We start from the raw sequence: 14,734 nt of genomic DNA on the forward strand, positions 1-14,734 counted from the left end.
GTAGTTTTTGCCTGCGTAACCGTTAATTGGTTACAGGTGGCAGCTCTCTATTGCAGCCTGTAGGCTTGCGTAGGTAAATGGATGAGTGCTTACCTATTCTGTCTTGCAAATAGTTGTTGCTACTACGTACGATGGGAGCTTCCATCTTTAATCTGAAGACACTTAAACGTATGCGCTATCTCGTGGCAACTTTCATAACGATTCCAACGAACATTCCTTTGAGAAGGTTCCTGATACCATCCCTGTGCATTCCAGTGTTTTGGCGTGTATGTGAACACATTTGGGACTGACAGGGTTTACTAGAATCCCACCACTCCACCACAGAGTCACCGCAGTAGACGTGAGATGAGCGCTGTCGCTCCGCGGCACTTGTTTCTGTATGAAGGCCAGGTATAACACATGGTTTCTTATACATAGGACTGATAGGAGGCACAGTGGTGCACTGCCGTTGTCAAATTTAACATCGCCGTTGTGAAAATGTTCCTGTATTTACTAATAAGTATATCCTGGAAATATTTACCTATAAGTATATTAATACATCCTGTATTTGAATCCATCATGCACATTTTTTTCCCAAACTGGCCATTTACCTCCTTTGTCTAATTTTCCCTCAGTAGAAAACCCTGTAAAAGCTGTAGTCTCACAATAACCCTCGCTCAATCTTTGACCCAATGGCTGGACCCACACTACGACAGTATGAAACAGCCATAGATTTATGGAAGTATGCATTGCTACTTTATTATCGGATGCAGTTCAGCATGAGGGTGAATCGGATTTGAGGCCGCCAATAATAACTCCATGTTCTAATCGCTCCGTTATGATGTGCTGCTTCAGTTCACTATAATGGCTATCTGGAACTAAGTGACGAACCATTCGACTCGACCTACCTCCGAGGTCGTTCAGAGAGAAAAGCACTTGGTAGAGGTATGACGCTTGTTTTGGCACACACATTACCATGCTTCCCACCCCTGCCCGATCAGTCCTCAAACGTTACTACGATCAAGTGTTCTCCTCTGATCCGGACTCGCAAGTCGAACAATCGCCGCTTCGCACAATTGCGATGACACTGTCCCCTGCATTCGAGGTATACCTCTGTGTGATTGAAGCCATGTCTGCATCGATGACAGGTGACCTACTACCAGGCCTCGAGTTAGGCATCTGCACGATGAGGAAGGATGAGGAAGCACAGTTCATTCTGCTGCCGGACGTCGCCTTTGGCAAAATGGGCTGTCCGCCGCGCATCGCGCCCAACGCCCGCGTCATGTTCAAAGTGCGACTTATCGACTTTGTCGATTGCACGGCTTCGAACGAGTACGAGAACTCTACTGCGGTGGGTACTGCTCGTCTGTCACAAGTGTTAGTGTCGAAAATAGCCGACCATTTCTATGATCGGAATGTCAGTCTCAGCTCTGTGGTATCCTGACTGCGTATGTGCTGTGTATGATTAGTCTTACTGGATCACGGAGTTGGTGTAAGCAGTGTTGGAAGTAGCAGTCCATCGCCAGGTCCATGATTGGTAGTGTTTGAGCAGGACTGGTTCATTTTTATGGCTATTACTGTAGGTTATATGATGGAAATCGAAAAACTTTTGAAATCGGGGCTGAATGTGTTTTAAGTCTGCATGTGTGTGTAATTAATTCATAGATTAATTATAAGATATCATAGTTCATCTCCTCAATAGATTATATTTGTCAAGTAGCAGGAGTGCTGATGTGCATAACTGTGTGGCATGTGCATGACATAATGACTGAGGCGTTTGGTGATGGTTGTTCCTTGTATTTATCTTTAGGAAGAGCAGCGGAATATGTCTTTCGACAAACGGGAAGAGGTGGTCAAATCGCACAGGGAGGTACGTAGTAGTAGTGATGAGCATCTTGGCAATAATTTAATTGCTTGTATTAACTAGCCAAATTATATCGATGAGTGCATCGGGCTAGAGCACGTCGTATGCAGAGAAATATTACATCAGATGATAACATGGGGTTCTCTTCAGGCCTTTGATGCATGTCAGCCCCGACATGATTTTTAACATCCCATTAATTTCCTGACATGCCTTGATTTCCAATTGTGTTTACTTTTGACACTCCTAACACCGGCGTGCTATGTTTTCCCTACTCGATGCATGTCTTCGAATCAAAATGCTTAAGATGCATAATTGACTCTACGTAGCAGTTGGGTAGGAATTGCCCAATCACCCGACCTATCTTCAGTAATTGTTGGGGAGAGCCGTGTTACTGTTCCGTGTCGTCGTCCTAAGTGCTTCAAGCTGTTCAGAAAGAATGTGCGTGTCGCTTGTGCATCTCGTGCAGCTTTTGACTCGCGCCATTCCGCAGGCTGGACGCGTCATGTTTGAGACTGGACGCTATACTCAGGCGAGAAAGAGGTACAGGAAGGCTATCCGACTGCTAGAAGAGTGCAGACTCCAGGACGAAATAGAGGAAAAGAGGCAGCAGGTACGAGGACGATGGGCAGGGAAATGGAGGTTGGGAGAAAGAAAGGAAGAAGCATGATTATATAACAGTTGAAAATGTCGGCTAGGTAGTAACGAGAGGGAAGCTTTTTTTTGCAACACATTTTTGTGGAAATTTCTGTTGGGTAATCAATAATCTTTTTTTTCTGGCAGGAACTGTTGCTGAAACTCTACTTAAACATGTCAGTAACATCTATCAAGATAGGCTCCTTCCCCCAGGGCATCACATTCGCCCGCCAAGCTTTGGAGTTAGAACAAGACAATGCGAAGGCACTCTACCAAATTGGCAAAGTAAGCAGACGATACGCGATAGGATTTCGTTGCTGTCGCATCCACTTATGCTAGGGCATTGAAATTCGATCATGTTCTTCATATTATATTTGAGAAGACTTCAAACTTCACGCAGACCTCATTTCCTCTGCAAGTGTAATGTTGTTTCACTTACACTCTTCATTGAATCATGCTCCTCCGTTGTGCTTGCGTATGTAGTGCAACCTCCCCCCCCCCCCCCCCCGCCCCACCGTAAATGGAAAGCGAAAGCGTAATACTGTATACGCTGTATATTTCACGGTGGTTTTAATTTTCGCAAAATTTCGCGAACGCTTCCCCGACCGCGAAAATGACAACACGCGAAAATAACAACACGCTCTTCTTCACTGATTCGGGAATTCACCGACCGCGAAATTAACCACTCGCGAAATTGTCCATCGAGTCTGAATTCGCGAAAAAATCTGTACGCGAAAAAATATGGCGTATACAGTACTCTGTCTGCTCACGTCGATTCTCGCTGCCCGCTAACAGTGCAAGATGAACCTGGCCGACTTCGACGAGGCACGACATAACCTAGTGCGAGCGCAGAAGCTTGAGCCAAACAACGACAAGATAAAAAACCTGCTGGTGGACCTCGACCGCAGGGAGAAGGCGTACAGACTCGACGAGAAGAACATGTACCAGCGCATGTAAGCTATATTATAATGTTTGCCTCAGACGGCACTGCACGCCTAACACGGTGCGCGCGCATGCGCAATATCTCCCGAGAGCAATCGTATTTTGCAAGGATTATGCATTTAAAATGAAGAGGAGTTAACCTAGCATAGATTTATATGATAACATTCCTTCAGTAGACATCATTTAAGAAATGAAAGGAAGAGCTTGCATGTAAGGTCCCAGCTGCGTATACCAGCCAGTACACAATCTGGCTACGTTAGTGTGTTAGCGCATGCGCAATATCTCACAAAAGGACGTATATTTTGTCATGAATATGCATTTAAAATGGTACAAAACACGTACCATAGCATGTAGGGTACAAAACACCTACTTTATTCCCTCGCGGCTTTCCCCTTGCCTCCCCTGTCCTTCGCTCAGCCTCCTTCTTCTTCTATCTTCCCTGCCACCTCATCCTCTCTCCCCCGCAGCAAGCTATATATTATAATGTTTGCCTCAGACGGCACTGCGCAATATCTCCCCAGAGAAATCGTATTTTGGAATGATTATATGCATTTAAAATGAAGAGGAGTTATCCTAGCATAGATTTCTATGATAACATATATAATAATATAATATAATAATATAACCTATATTATCTTACTCCTGATAACATTCAATCAGTAGAAATCATTTAACAAATAGGTGAAAGACCTTGCATGTAATCCTTAATCCATAATCCTTCATCCATGCAGTTTACTTATAATTTATTTATTTTTCATAACAACGCTCATATATTTTTGTATTTTCCAATCGTATTATTATTCATGGTTCAAGTCTTGAATCAACTTTATGTAACTAACTGTAATTAGCGGAGTGGCTGACTTGAAGACTGTATAGTCAATTCGCCCTCCCTCGCTGTATTTATTTTTAAAAACTTGTGATATATGTAAAAATGTAATATACTTGAAAGCGTAAATAAATTTCAAAAATCAAAAATCTAAATCTGTAAGCTCCCCGCTGCGTATCAAATATAACGCCTTTAGTGATATATTGCGCATGCTCTAACACACTAACGTAGTGGGAACAAACCATAGAGTTATATATTAGACCCCTGCAAAGCCTTGCAAGACCCATGCAAAGTCTTCTGCTGATGGATTGTTATCATATAAACAGATGCTAGACATGCTAGTATAACCCCTCTTCATCTTAAATGCATAATCTTTGCAAAATATAATTTTTCTCGGTAGATATTGCGCATGCGCATTCTTTTAGGCTTGCTGTGCGGACTGAAGAAGATCGCATAAGGATGTAGGCAAATTAAGCTTTACAACTGATCTAGTATAGTAGAGCTCAGTGGTTTGCACAGCCGTTTCAGCTGATCATGGTCCATAGATGGTCCATAGATGGCGCCCTTGTGGCGAAAAGCACACAGCCAATCCGCTTCCTATGAATATACTGACTCTGAGTCTGCATCGACACATTAGGTCTTAATCCACATTATTATTCCACATTAGGTCTTATTATACCTTGCTTATATATAGGTCCACATTATACCTTATTCCACATTAAGTCTTAATCCACTTATCTTCATTTTTCATCTACAGAAGAAGGCAACATGGAGAAAGGAGATGATAATCATATTGACTATGGGTTTGAAGATGATGAAGACTCTGAAGATGAAAGAAACGAGGTAATCAAGAAAGCATTATAACATGTAGCTCTAGTACTATAGCCGCTTACATTAACTGCCGCTGGGCTATAGCATCAACCATTACGAATGCTCGGGACCAACTGACTCGTGTGGCTTTTACTAGATTATTAGCTACGTACTAGTACTACTAGTTAGTATTAGCTATTAGTATTAGCTGAGATATATTCATATATGTCCGAATATGTCAATATGAATCCGAAAATGACAGAAATGTCAGATATGTCAGAAATTGGTATTTACTATATATAAACCAGCAGACTATAGTAGTGTAGTGGCAACAAGGTAGGGGTGGCGATCTACGGTACGACACAAGACGTTGTTTCGTTTAACGTGTACGGTGGTCCGCAGTTGTGGAATTCAGTGTTCGCTGTCCTGGCCGATTTGTATTAGGCTAGGACGGTGAATGTCACGTAGCTGATAACAGGTAGCACACCTAGCCATGACAGAACACACGTGAATTCGGTTAAGCTGGACGGTACGCTTTATTGATTTCCTACTGAGTTCAGCAATAATTCCTCTGGCGTTTGCATATGGCAGCAGATCCGATCACACTGACTAAATTTAATATTGAAGAAGTATCACGTCGGCCGGTTTTCGTCGTTCCTCTCTCGGGAGCGTTCGTCCTCTCCTCAAAAGATACCTAAAATATGCTTTGCTCCGCTCTTTCTCTTCTTATTCTTCTTCCCGTCCTGCCATTCTCCCTTGTCTGCTTCTTTTTGAGCTCCTTTCTCTACCTGTACGCTTGAAAAATAACGCTGAGCTCGCCTGCTTTCTCTTCTGCCCTTCTGCTTCTTCTTCTCTTTCTTTCTTCTTCCTACCTAGCCCTGAAAAAATAAACGCTCCGTCCTTTCCAGTCTTTCTCTTCGTCCTCCTTCTTCTTTCTTACTTCTACTAGGACCTGCAAAAAATAAGCACTCCTGATGCTTCTCTTCGTCCTACCTACCCGAAAATAAACGCTCCTTCTCTTTCTCATCGTCCATCCATGCTGCTTTCTTCTCCCTTCTTCTTCTTCTTCTTCTTCCTGAACCTGACTTAAAAAAAATAACACCCGAGACGCTCATGGGCATTCGGCGCGCGCCTTATGATAACTTATGCCGGCTCCGCAGGATTTCGCGGCGCTGGTGGGCAATCCGTACGCTGGCAAGTATCATGATTGCCTCACGCCCGATGACGCAACCCGTGGCCGGTAACGGATTGTTGGCATCATCTTATGCGACCGTCCAAATACGTAAACTATTCCACTGCCTCTAACAACTTAGCCTATCGGCATTCTATTCAAATCTCAATATATTATTGGCTGGCTTAATAATAACAATAACCCTGTTGATTATATACTCATTTAACCCGGCGTCAGCGCCCTTCTCTCGTGACTCTCTCGCCTTCATCACAGGCCCCTTGACGCTGATGACCCAAGATGGCTGCGCCCATGAGCATGTTTGATAGTAATTTATGGTAGGGTCCATATCTTACCGTTCTCTTTCGCGTTCAATATCATGTGTTGATTCCATCTATAGGTGAGTTTCGTCTATCCAATCCCGAACCATAGTCTACGCACTCTGTGAGTACCACCCCCCAAATCTCCAACAGTAGTAATTAAGTCCTCAGGTTAATTTTCAAAATTAAAGCTTTTTCTACTGGCGAGCCGCATGTCTATATAACCACTTTGACTTTTGCTACTTGGACTTTAAAGACTTTAATCTTTAGGAGTTAGGAGGTTAATTGTGAGTAAGTGATCATTAGCTATAGAGCTTTTTCCACAATGTTTCAATAGGTTAGAATGTGCCTCTTGCCCACAGTTCAATTCAAATCAGTTCAATTCACTGGCACACTGGCCACTGTCAGTGTGTTTACTGTTGAATCTTATAGTTATATTCTATGGTGGCAAATTAGTGGCAGCCTTATTTTTTACAGCCGTCAGCATCAATCCAACCTATTGACTTGAATGACTGGCCTCTGTAACAAGCAGGAGGTGACCATTTGAGATAAAACCTGAAGGCGAATGAAAGCTTCAACTTCTGTGTTTATCCTAGTTTTATAAATAGCTATATCAGTCTGATTGTAAACTAGCTACATTCAGTTCTTGGTTATTAATGGGGCCACCTTTAAAAATTGTTTGTTTCCCCTTTACCTACTCCGCCTTCGGGACCGAGTATGGTATAGGTAGGTAAAAATCTTTTTTTGATTTGTTTTGACAAGCATGTGTGTGATGTATATTGTATATTCTTGTTTTGTGTATATGTTTTTGCAGGAAACGAATTTAGATTTTTCTTAATTATTTGGCGAAACGAAAATAATTTTTGTTTCATTTAATCAGGCCAATAAAATGTGTCGAGTAGCGGTGTTTGGCGAGTCGGTCGTAAAGGGGAAACAAGGAATATTTTATCTTAGGCCTGGTGGGTGAAGTTGAGATGTAGCTGATATGGTATGAGGTATTTTATCATTATATTTCAGCTAAAATCTTTAGAGAGGCTGTGAGCGCGTCAGCAACTAAGCGAAAAATGCATTAGAATTAATTTTTACATTGTTTCTAAAATGTTGTATGTCTGCTGTGTCAAATTTCATGACAGTACTGCTATTTGTATTCTGTATATAACAGATGACCCATGTTGAACAAAACCTACTTGAGCCCTGATGAAGGTTTTTCAGTCAAGCTCAACGAAAGAGTGCATAAACGTTGAAGAAAGCACTGAGGGTAATATATTAGACAGTATATATATCCTTTGCAATGGCTATAATCTCTGCACGTAATGTACGTAATATGTATGTATACGCATGTAATATAATAAGCAAAATGCCGAGACAATTACTTAGTAAGGCAGTCACTACACTTGTGGCTTTGTATTGCAGGAACCCAATTTTGACGCTCAGATTTTAAGTCGGAAGATGTCAGCGATGGGCATGGCCTAGTGTGGAAAAAGATTGATGTCCCGGGCGTTGGAGATATCGTGCCAGAATATGCTAGTGTTGAGAGTATGTCAAGATGTATTTTTTCTGTATGAAGGCCAGGTATAACACATGGTTTCTTATACATAGGACTGATAGGCAGGCAGCAGTGGTGGCAGCTGGCCATTGTCAATTTAACATCGCTGCATCGGTGAAAATGTTCCTGTAGTTTACTAAATAAGTATATCCTGTAAATATATACCTATAAGCTATAGTGCGATACATCCTTGTATTTGAATCCATCATGGCCAGCAGTTTTGTTTCCCAAACTGGCCATTTACGCTCCTTTGGTCTATTTTCCGCGTCGTAAGAAACGTGTAACAGACTGTAGTGCTCAACAGTAACTGCCTCAGCTCAATCTTTGACCAAATGGCTGACCCCACACTAACTGACAGTATGAAAGCAAGCCATAGATTTAGGAAGTATGCATTGCTAACTTTATTATCCGGATGCAGTTCAGCTAATGAAGGGTGAATCTGATTGAGGCCGCGCAATAATAACTCATGTTCTAATGCGCTCCGTTATGATTGCTGCTTCAGTTCACTATAATGGCTATCTGCGAAACTAAGTGACGAACCATTCGACTGCGACGCTACCCTCCGAGTCGTTCAGAAGAGAAAAGCACATTTGTAGAGGTATGACGCTGTGTTTTGCAGCAGACACACATTACGCGATTCCCACCCCTGCCCAGATCAGGTCCTCAAACGTTACTATGATCAAGGTGTTGGTCCTCTGATGCCGGACTCGGCAAGCTACAGACAAAATCGCCGGCTTCGCACAATTGCGACTGACACTGTCCGGCTTGCATTCGAAGTTATAGAACTAAAGCGCTCTGTGTGATTGAAGCCATGTGCTGCATCAGATGACAGGTGACTCTACTAGCGCAGGCAGCTCGAGTTAGGCATTGCTGCAGAATGAGGAAGGATGAGGAACACAGTTTCGAATTCTGGCTGGCCGGGACGTCGGCCTTTGCAAAATGGGCCTGTCCGCGAGCATACGCGCGCCCACCGCACCGCGTCATGTTCAAATGTGCGAGCGTATCGACTTTGTCGATTGCAGCCGCGCTTCGAACGAGTACGAAGAACTGCTACTGCGGTGGGTACTGCTCTGTCTGTCACAAGTGTTAGTGTCGAAAATAGGCCGACCATTTCTATATGATCGGAAATGTTCCGTCTCAGCTCTGTGGGTGATCCTGACTGTGTATGTGCTGTGTATGATTAGTCGCTTCCCACTGGATCACCGGAGTTTGTGTAAGCAAGTGTTTGGAAGTAGCAGTCCAATCGCCGAGGTCCATTGATTGGTAGTGTTTGAGCAAGGACCTGGTTCATTTTTATGCGCTTAATTACTCGTAGTGATATGATGGAAATCGAAAACTTTTGGAATCGGGCGAATGTGTTTTAAGTGCTGCGAGCAAGGCATTTGTGTTGGTGTAATTAATTCATAGATTAATGTATAAGATATGCATAAAGGTTCAATCTCCCTCAATAGATTATATTTGGTCAAGTAGCAGGAGTGGCTGATGTGCATAAGCTGTGTGGCATGTGCATGACATATATGACTGAGGGCGTGTGGTGATGGTTGTTCCTTGTATGTTAATTCGTTTAGGAAGACAGCGGAATATGCTCTTTCGACAAAACGGGAAGAGGTGTCAAATCCGCACAGGGAGGTACGTAGTAGTAGTGATGAGCATCTTGCAATAATTTAATTTGCTTGTATTAATTAAGCTGAATTATATCGATGAGTGCATCGGGCTAGAGCAACGTCAGTATGCAGAGAAATATTACATGCAGATGATAAACATGGGGTTCTCTTCAGCGCCATTTTGAATGCATGTTAGCCCGGACATGAAATTTTAACGATCCGCATTCAATTTCCTGACATGCCTTGATTCCAATCGTGTTTCCTTTTAGACTCCTCCACGGGCAGTAGCTACTGTTTTCACCTGACCTGACTGAGGGTGCCATGTCTCTCCGAATCCAAAACATGCTGTAAGATGCATAATTGACTCTAAACGTAGCAAGTTTGGGTAGGAATTCGCAAATCACCCCCGCACCTATCACTTCAAGTTAATTGCTGGAGAGAGCCGGTTACTGTTCCGTGTCGTAGTGCCTAAAAGTGTCTCCAAGCCTGATCAGAAAAGAAGGTGGCGTAGTCGCTTGTGCATCTCGGTGCAGCTTTTGACGATCGCCGCCATTCCGCAGGCTGACTTTCGGCCGTCCAATGTTTGAGACTGGACGGGCTATACTCAGCGCGAGAAGAGGTTACAGGAAGGCTTATCCGACTGCTAGAAGAGTGGCAGACTCCAGGAACGGAAATAGAGAGCGGGCGGCCCAGTGCGATCAGAGCAGACGTGGCCAGAGGAAATGGAGGTTGGGAGAAAGATAAGAAGAAGCATGATTATATAACAGTTGAAAAATGTCGGCTCAGGTAGTAAGAGAGGGAGAGCTTTTTTCTGGCAAGACATTTTTGTTGGAAGAATTTCTAGTGGGGATAATCAATAATCTTTTTTTTCTTGTGGCAGGAAGCTGGTTGCTGAAGCACTCTAACTTATAACGACAATGCTCGAGTAACGAATACCCCGCGATATGACAACCCCCGCCGGCGTACTGGTGACAAAAGCCGAGTCACCACCCCGGCACCTCCCCGAGTGCCTGCAAAGACCCCCCTCCTCCAGCGCAGGCGCGCGTGAACGCGGAGCCAAACCCCCTTGAGCCAGTCCCCCCCGCCGGCGCTCAACGTGATAGGCTGCCTTCCCCAGGGCATGCACATTAGCGCGCCAAGCTTTGGAGTTAGAACAAGACAATGCGAAGGCACCTACCGCAAATTGGCAAAGTAAGGCAGACGATACGCGATAGGATTCTGCGTTGCTGTCGCATCCACTTATGCTAGGGCACGTGAAATTCGTTCAATGTCTTCAATTATATTTGAGAAGACTTCGAACCTTTGGCGTCAACGCAGGACGACCTGCATTTCCCTCCAATACAACAGCAAGTGTAAAGTGTTGTTGTGCACTTACACTCTTATTGAATCAATGCTCCCCGTTGTGCCTGCGTATGTATGGCAACCGTCCCCCCCCCCCACTGTAAGATGGAAACGGTGGAATGCGTAATACTAGTCAGTAACCTGTATAATTTCGCTAGTGGTTTTGAATTGTCGCAAAAATTTCGCGCGAAGATCGATACGCAGGTGACCCAACGACGCCGAGGACGACCGCCAACCGAGAAAGATCAAAGGCCCACTAAGTGTGGCCTACCCTTTTCCCGGAATCTTACCGCGGCCGCCCGCAGAAGAGACCCGCGGAAATGCGAACTGACCAACGGTAGGCGAAATAACAACACAGCGTCTTCGCTTTCACACATGCAACAACACCGCTCTTCTTCGCTCAGCAACCTTGTCAACATGATTTCGGGAATTCAACCCACGACACCGAGATCCCTGCGGCGGAAGCAACACACGCCCAACGGCGCGAAATTAACGCCACTCGGCGAAAATGTAACCGACCTCGCGAAAATTGTCACATCGGAGTCTGAATCAGCAATGAAAGATATGTGTATATAATACCGCGAAACAATTATGGCGTATACAGTACTCTGTCTGGCTCACACGTCCGATTCCCCGCTACCCGCTAAACAGCTGCAAGAGCGAACCACGCCTGGCGCGACTTCGACGAGGCACGACATAACCTAGTGCGAGCGCAGAAGGCTTGAGGGCCAAAACAACGACAAGAGATAAAAAACACTCTGCGGTGGACCTCGACCGCAGGGAGCACAGGCGTACAGACCTCGACAGAAGAACAATTACCGAGCGCATGTCTCCAACCACAGCCAGTGAGTGCCATCACCCGCCGCGCCCCCCCCAGCCCTACCCACCCCACAGCCACGCCAGTGGAAAAAATTATTTATTTTTCGGGCATACTTTCAAGGCTCGCGCGCATGAATAATTGCACTCTATTTTTTTCACTGCACACACCACCACCATCATCAAGCCTATAGTGCACTAGAACGATAATCAGACACGCCGACCGGTTTTGTTCGCCCGGTTTCATCTTGCTCTTTGCAGTAAAACTGCTGTTGTCTTTATATGTAGGAGTAAATCGCCAGGGTGTATAACTTCTTGTGTGAATTAATCGCATGTGCTACAAGGTGTCGCATTTCTCACTGCACAGATTCACAGGCTGCACCTAAAAATCCAGAAAGCTGCCCAACGACTGGGAATATAGACCTGCTCACGACCGAGTTTGCTAGCATGATGAGGAGGAAACTCAGGTATATGTGCAGCCTAGTATTGTTCACCTATTTACAATAATGAAGAATACCCTTGTCAACTATTACAAATTACATATTATTATTACAAACAGAGCCTGTATGATGTGACTTGACTCGTTAGTATTGCGAGGATTTGTGGGTGCGTGTGTCTGTGCATGCATGCGTGCTTGGGCACATGCGTGTACCTGTCCAATCTTGTCCAATGTATGTACACTGTAAAAGTTGACTGCCAGGCTAATTCTCTGCTGCTCGCAATACATTTCAGTGAGTTCAAGGAGCGACAGGAGGTCCCTGACCTGACGCTGGGGAGCCGCCAGCTGCTTGACTCGCAGTTGGAGACTGTGACACAGCTGGCCAGTGAACTCAACCTCAGAGTGACCAAGACTGTCGAGGTACGCATGCGGCGAGCGCGTAAGCAGAATGGCAGGAGGCACAGGCAAACTGCTGCTGAGAGGGTCTATGTCCCCCAGGGTACTGCCGGAACGTACCCTGGTACTATCTAATATGCTGGACCGTATCTCGCCTACTCCACTAACGAGTCTAGGGAGTCACCTACGCCTACTCCCTAACCCTAACCCTAACCATAACCATATCAGATAGTTACCAGGGTACGTTTTGGTATACCGGACCGTACCCAGGGTACGTTCCGGCAGTACCCTGGCGGACATAGACCCTATGAGCCAAACTGCTGTGGTCTGCTGAACACAAATTGAGCTGTTTGTCAAACATTGAGACGGAGTAGTGAATGTGTATAGGGAGAGGCGGAATAGTTGTGTGAATGTGTATAGAAATAGAATAATTTTGTGAGTGTATATATAATGACAGAATAGCTGTGTAAATGTATGTAAAGATGCTATAGTTGTGTGGATATCAGGAGTAAATGATAGGGAAGGAGTGTGACTTCAATAAACAAGGGAAATTCGTCATTTACTAGCCTTATAATACCTACGATTTACTACGCGTAACTCATCCAACTTGAGCTCAAATCGTACACAGTACATTCGCCTAGCATCGTGTGAAATCGTTTCCTTGTATACAGACTACAACGTACGACATGATTATCCATTCTTTGGCCATCAATCCGAACGTATTCCCCGCTGAACTTGCAAACAAAAGGCAGCTACTAACCATTCTTGCTCACTCGGCGAGGCGGTGTGGCTTTCAGGGAGTTGCGGTGGGCGTGCGTGCATGGGGGGCATACCAGCTGTATGCTGGTATGTAGCTGTATGCCGGGTCAAAGGTTATCTCGACGAGTGTTGCGTCGATGTTCAATCTCCCAGCGATCCACACCGCCTCGCCGAGTCAGCGAGAGTGGTTAGTAGCTGCCTTTTGTTTGCAAGTTCGGCGGGGAATTCGTTTGGATTGATGGCCAAAGAATGAATAATGGTGTCGTACGTTTTAGTCTGTATCTCCGGATTGCTGGTGTATACGAGAAAACGATTTCGCACGATGCTAGGCGAATGTACTGTGTACGATTTGAACTCAAGTTGGAATAGTTACGCGTAGCAAATCTTAGGTATTATAAGGCTAGTAAATGACGAATTTCCCTTGTTTATTGAAGTCACACTCCTTCCCTATTATCTACTCCTGGTGGATATGTATAGAAACAGTATAGCTATGTGGATATGTGTTGGTGAAATCATGTAGAGATGTGAAAGTTGCTCTGCTGTAGGGAGTGTTGAAAGTTAGGAGGGATTGCAATTGTGCAAAGTGATTAAAATAACGTTTGGCTTACCCTATCTGAGAGAATTGTAGTTGGTGCTGAATGTAAACTGTTATTGCTGTGATACAGTCCTACCTGATATGTTCTTAATCACATTGATTTAATACGTCAGTTTTAAGTTATAACTACACCGGGATCTTCTTTATTAGCACTGTCCAATGTTTTATGTCGTATTGTGCTTTCTTAATTTACAGGGAGAAGATAAATTCCTGAAGATTGAGAGAAAAACATGAGATGTTCCTATGTGGAATAGTCATCAAATGTTTCGGTGAAGAGTCTCAGGGAAATTGGGTTACAACATTGCCGAGCTATAATTTCATTTCAGTCCATATTGCTTCATCTTTATTTTCATGTACTTAAGGAAAATGTTTTGAAGCCCCTGCCACTTGAATCACTTAATTGCTTGTTTATTTGTTGATTAGTGAGCTTTGTGATGGTAAATACTTTCCCTTATAAAACTTAACTATAACTTTTGTTGAAATGGGCATAAAAGCATAAACGCCATTTGTGTTTATATACTTTGAAGTTTTTCATTGATATATCCATGTGAGATTTTATAGTTGCTTAGCCTTTTTTTTCGATTTAATGTGAAGAATTTATATGTACCATGTTATCATTGAAGAAAGGTCGTAGGGCATTTGCACCCTGGTTTATGTGTGGAAGCCTCTTTATGGACCAAAATTGCTTCCTTGTTT

General features: G+C 44.1%; 1 protein-coding gene and 1 long non-coding RNA gene across 2 annotated transcripts; both read left to right on the forward strand.

Annotated features, from left to right (window-relative positions):
- Positions 1-834: 834 nt before the first annotated feature.
- Positions 835-3,433, forward strand: LOC106807130 (inactive peptidyl-prolyl cis-trans isomerase FKBP6-like; the record flags this gene model as incomplete). The annotated part of the gene is given in 6 exon segments (XM_014809392.1): positions 835-924; positions 1,128-1,330; positions 1,790-1,849; positions 2,334-2,453; positions 2,624-2,761; positions 3,272-3,433. Coding segments are annotated over 5 exon segments (645 nt in total).
- A 1,381-nt stretch (positions 3,434-4,814) lies between these two features.
- LOC106807148 lies at positions 4,815-7,054 on the forward strand. Its single transcript, XR_001393623.1, has 3 exons — positions 4,815-4,881; positions 5,002-5,087; positions 7,020-7,054. It is a non-coding gene; the product is annotated as an uncharacterized LOC106807148 (long non-coding RNA).
- Positions 7,055-14,734: the final 7,680 nt, after the last annotated feature.

The sequence above is a fragment of the Priapulus caudatus genome, unplaced genomic scaffold, assembly GCF_000485595.1.
Source record: "Priapulus caudatus unplaced genomic scaffold, Priapulus_caudatus-5.0.1 Scaffold197, whole genome shotgun sequence".
NCBI classification, from domain to species: Eukaryota; Metazoa; Priapulida; class Priapulimorpha; order Priapulimorphida; family Priapulidae; genus Priapulus; species Priapulus caudatus.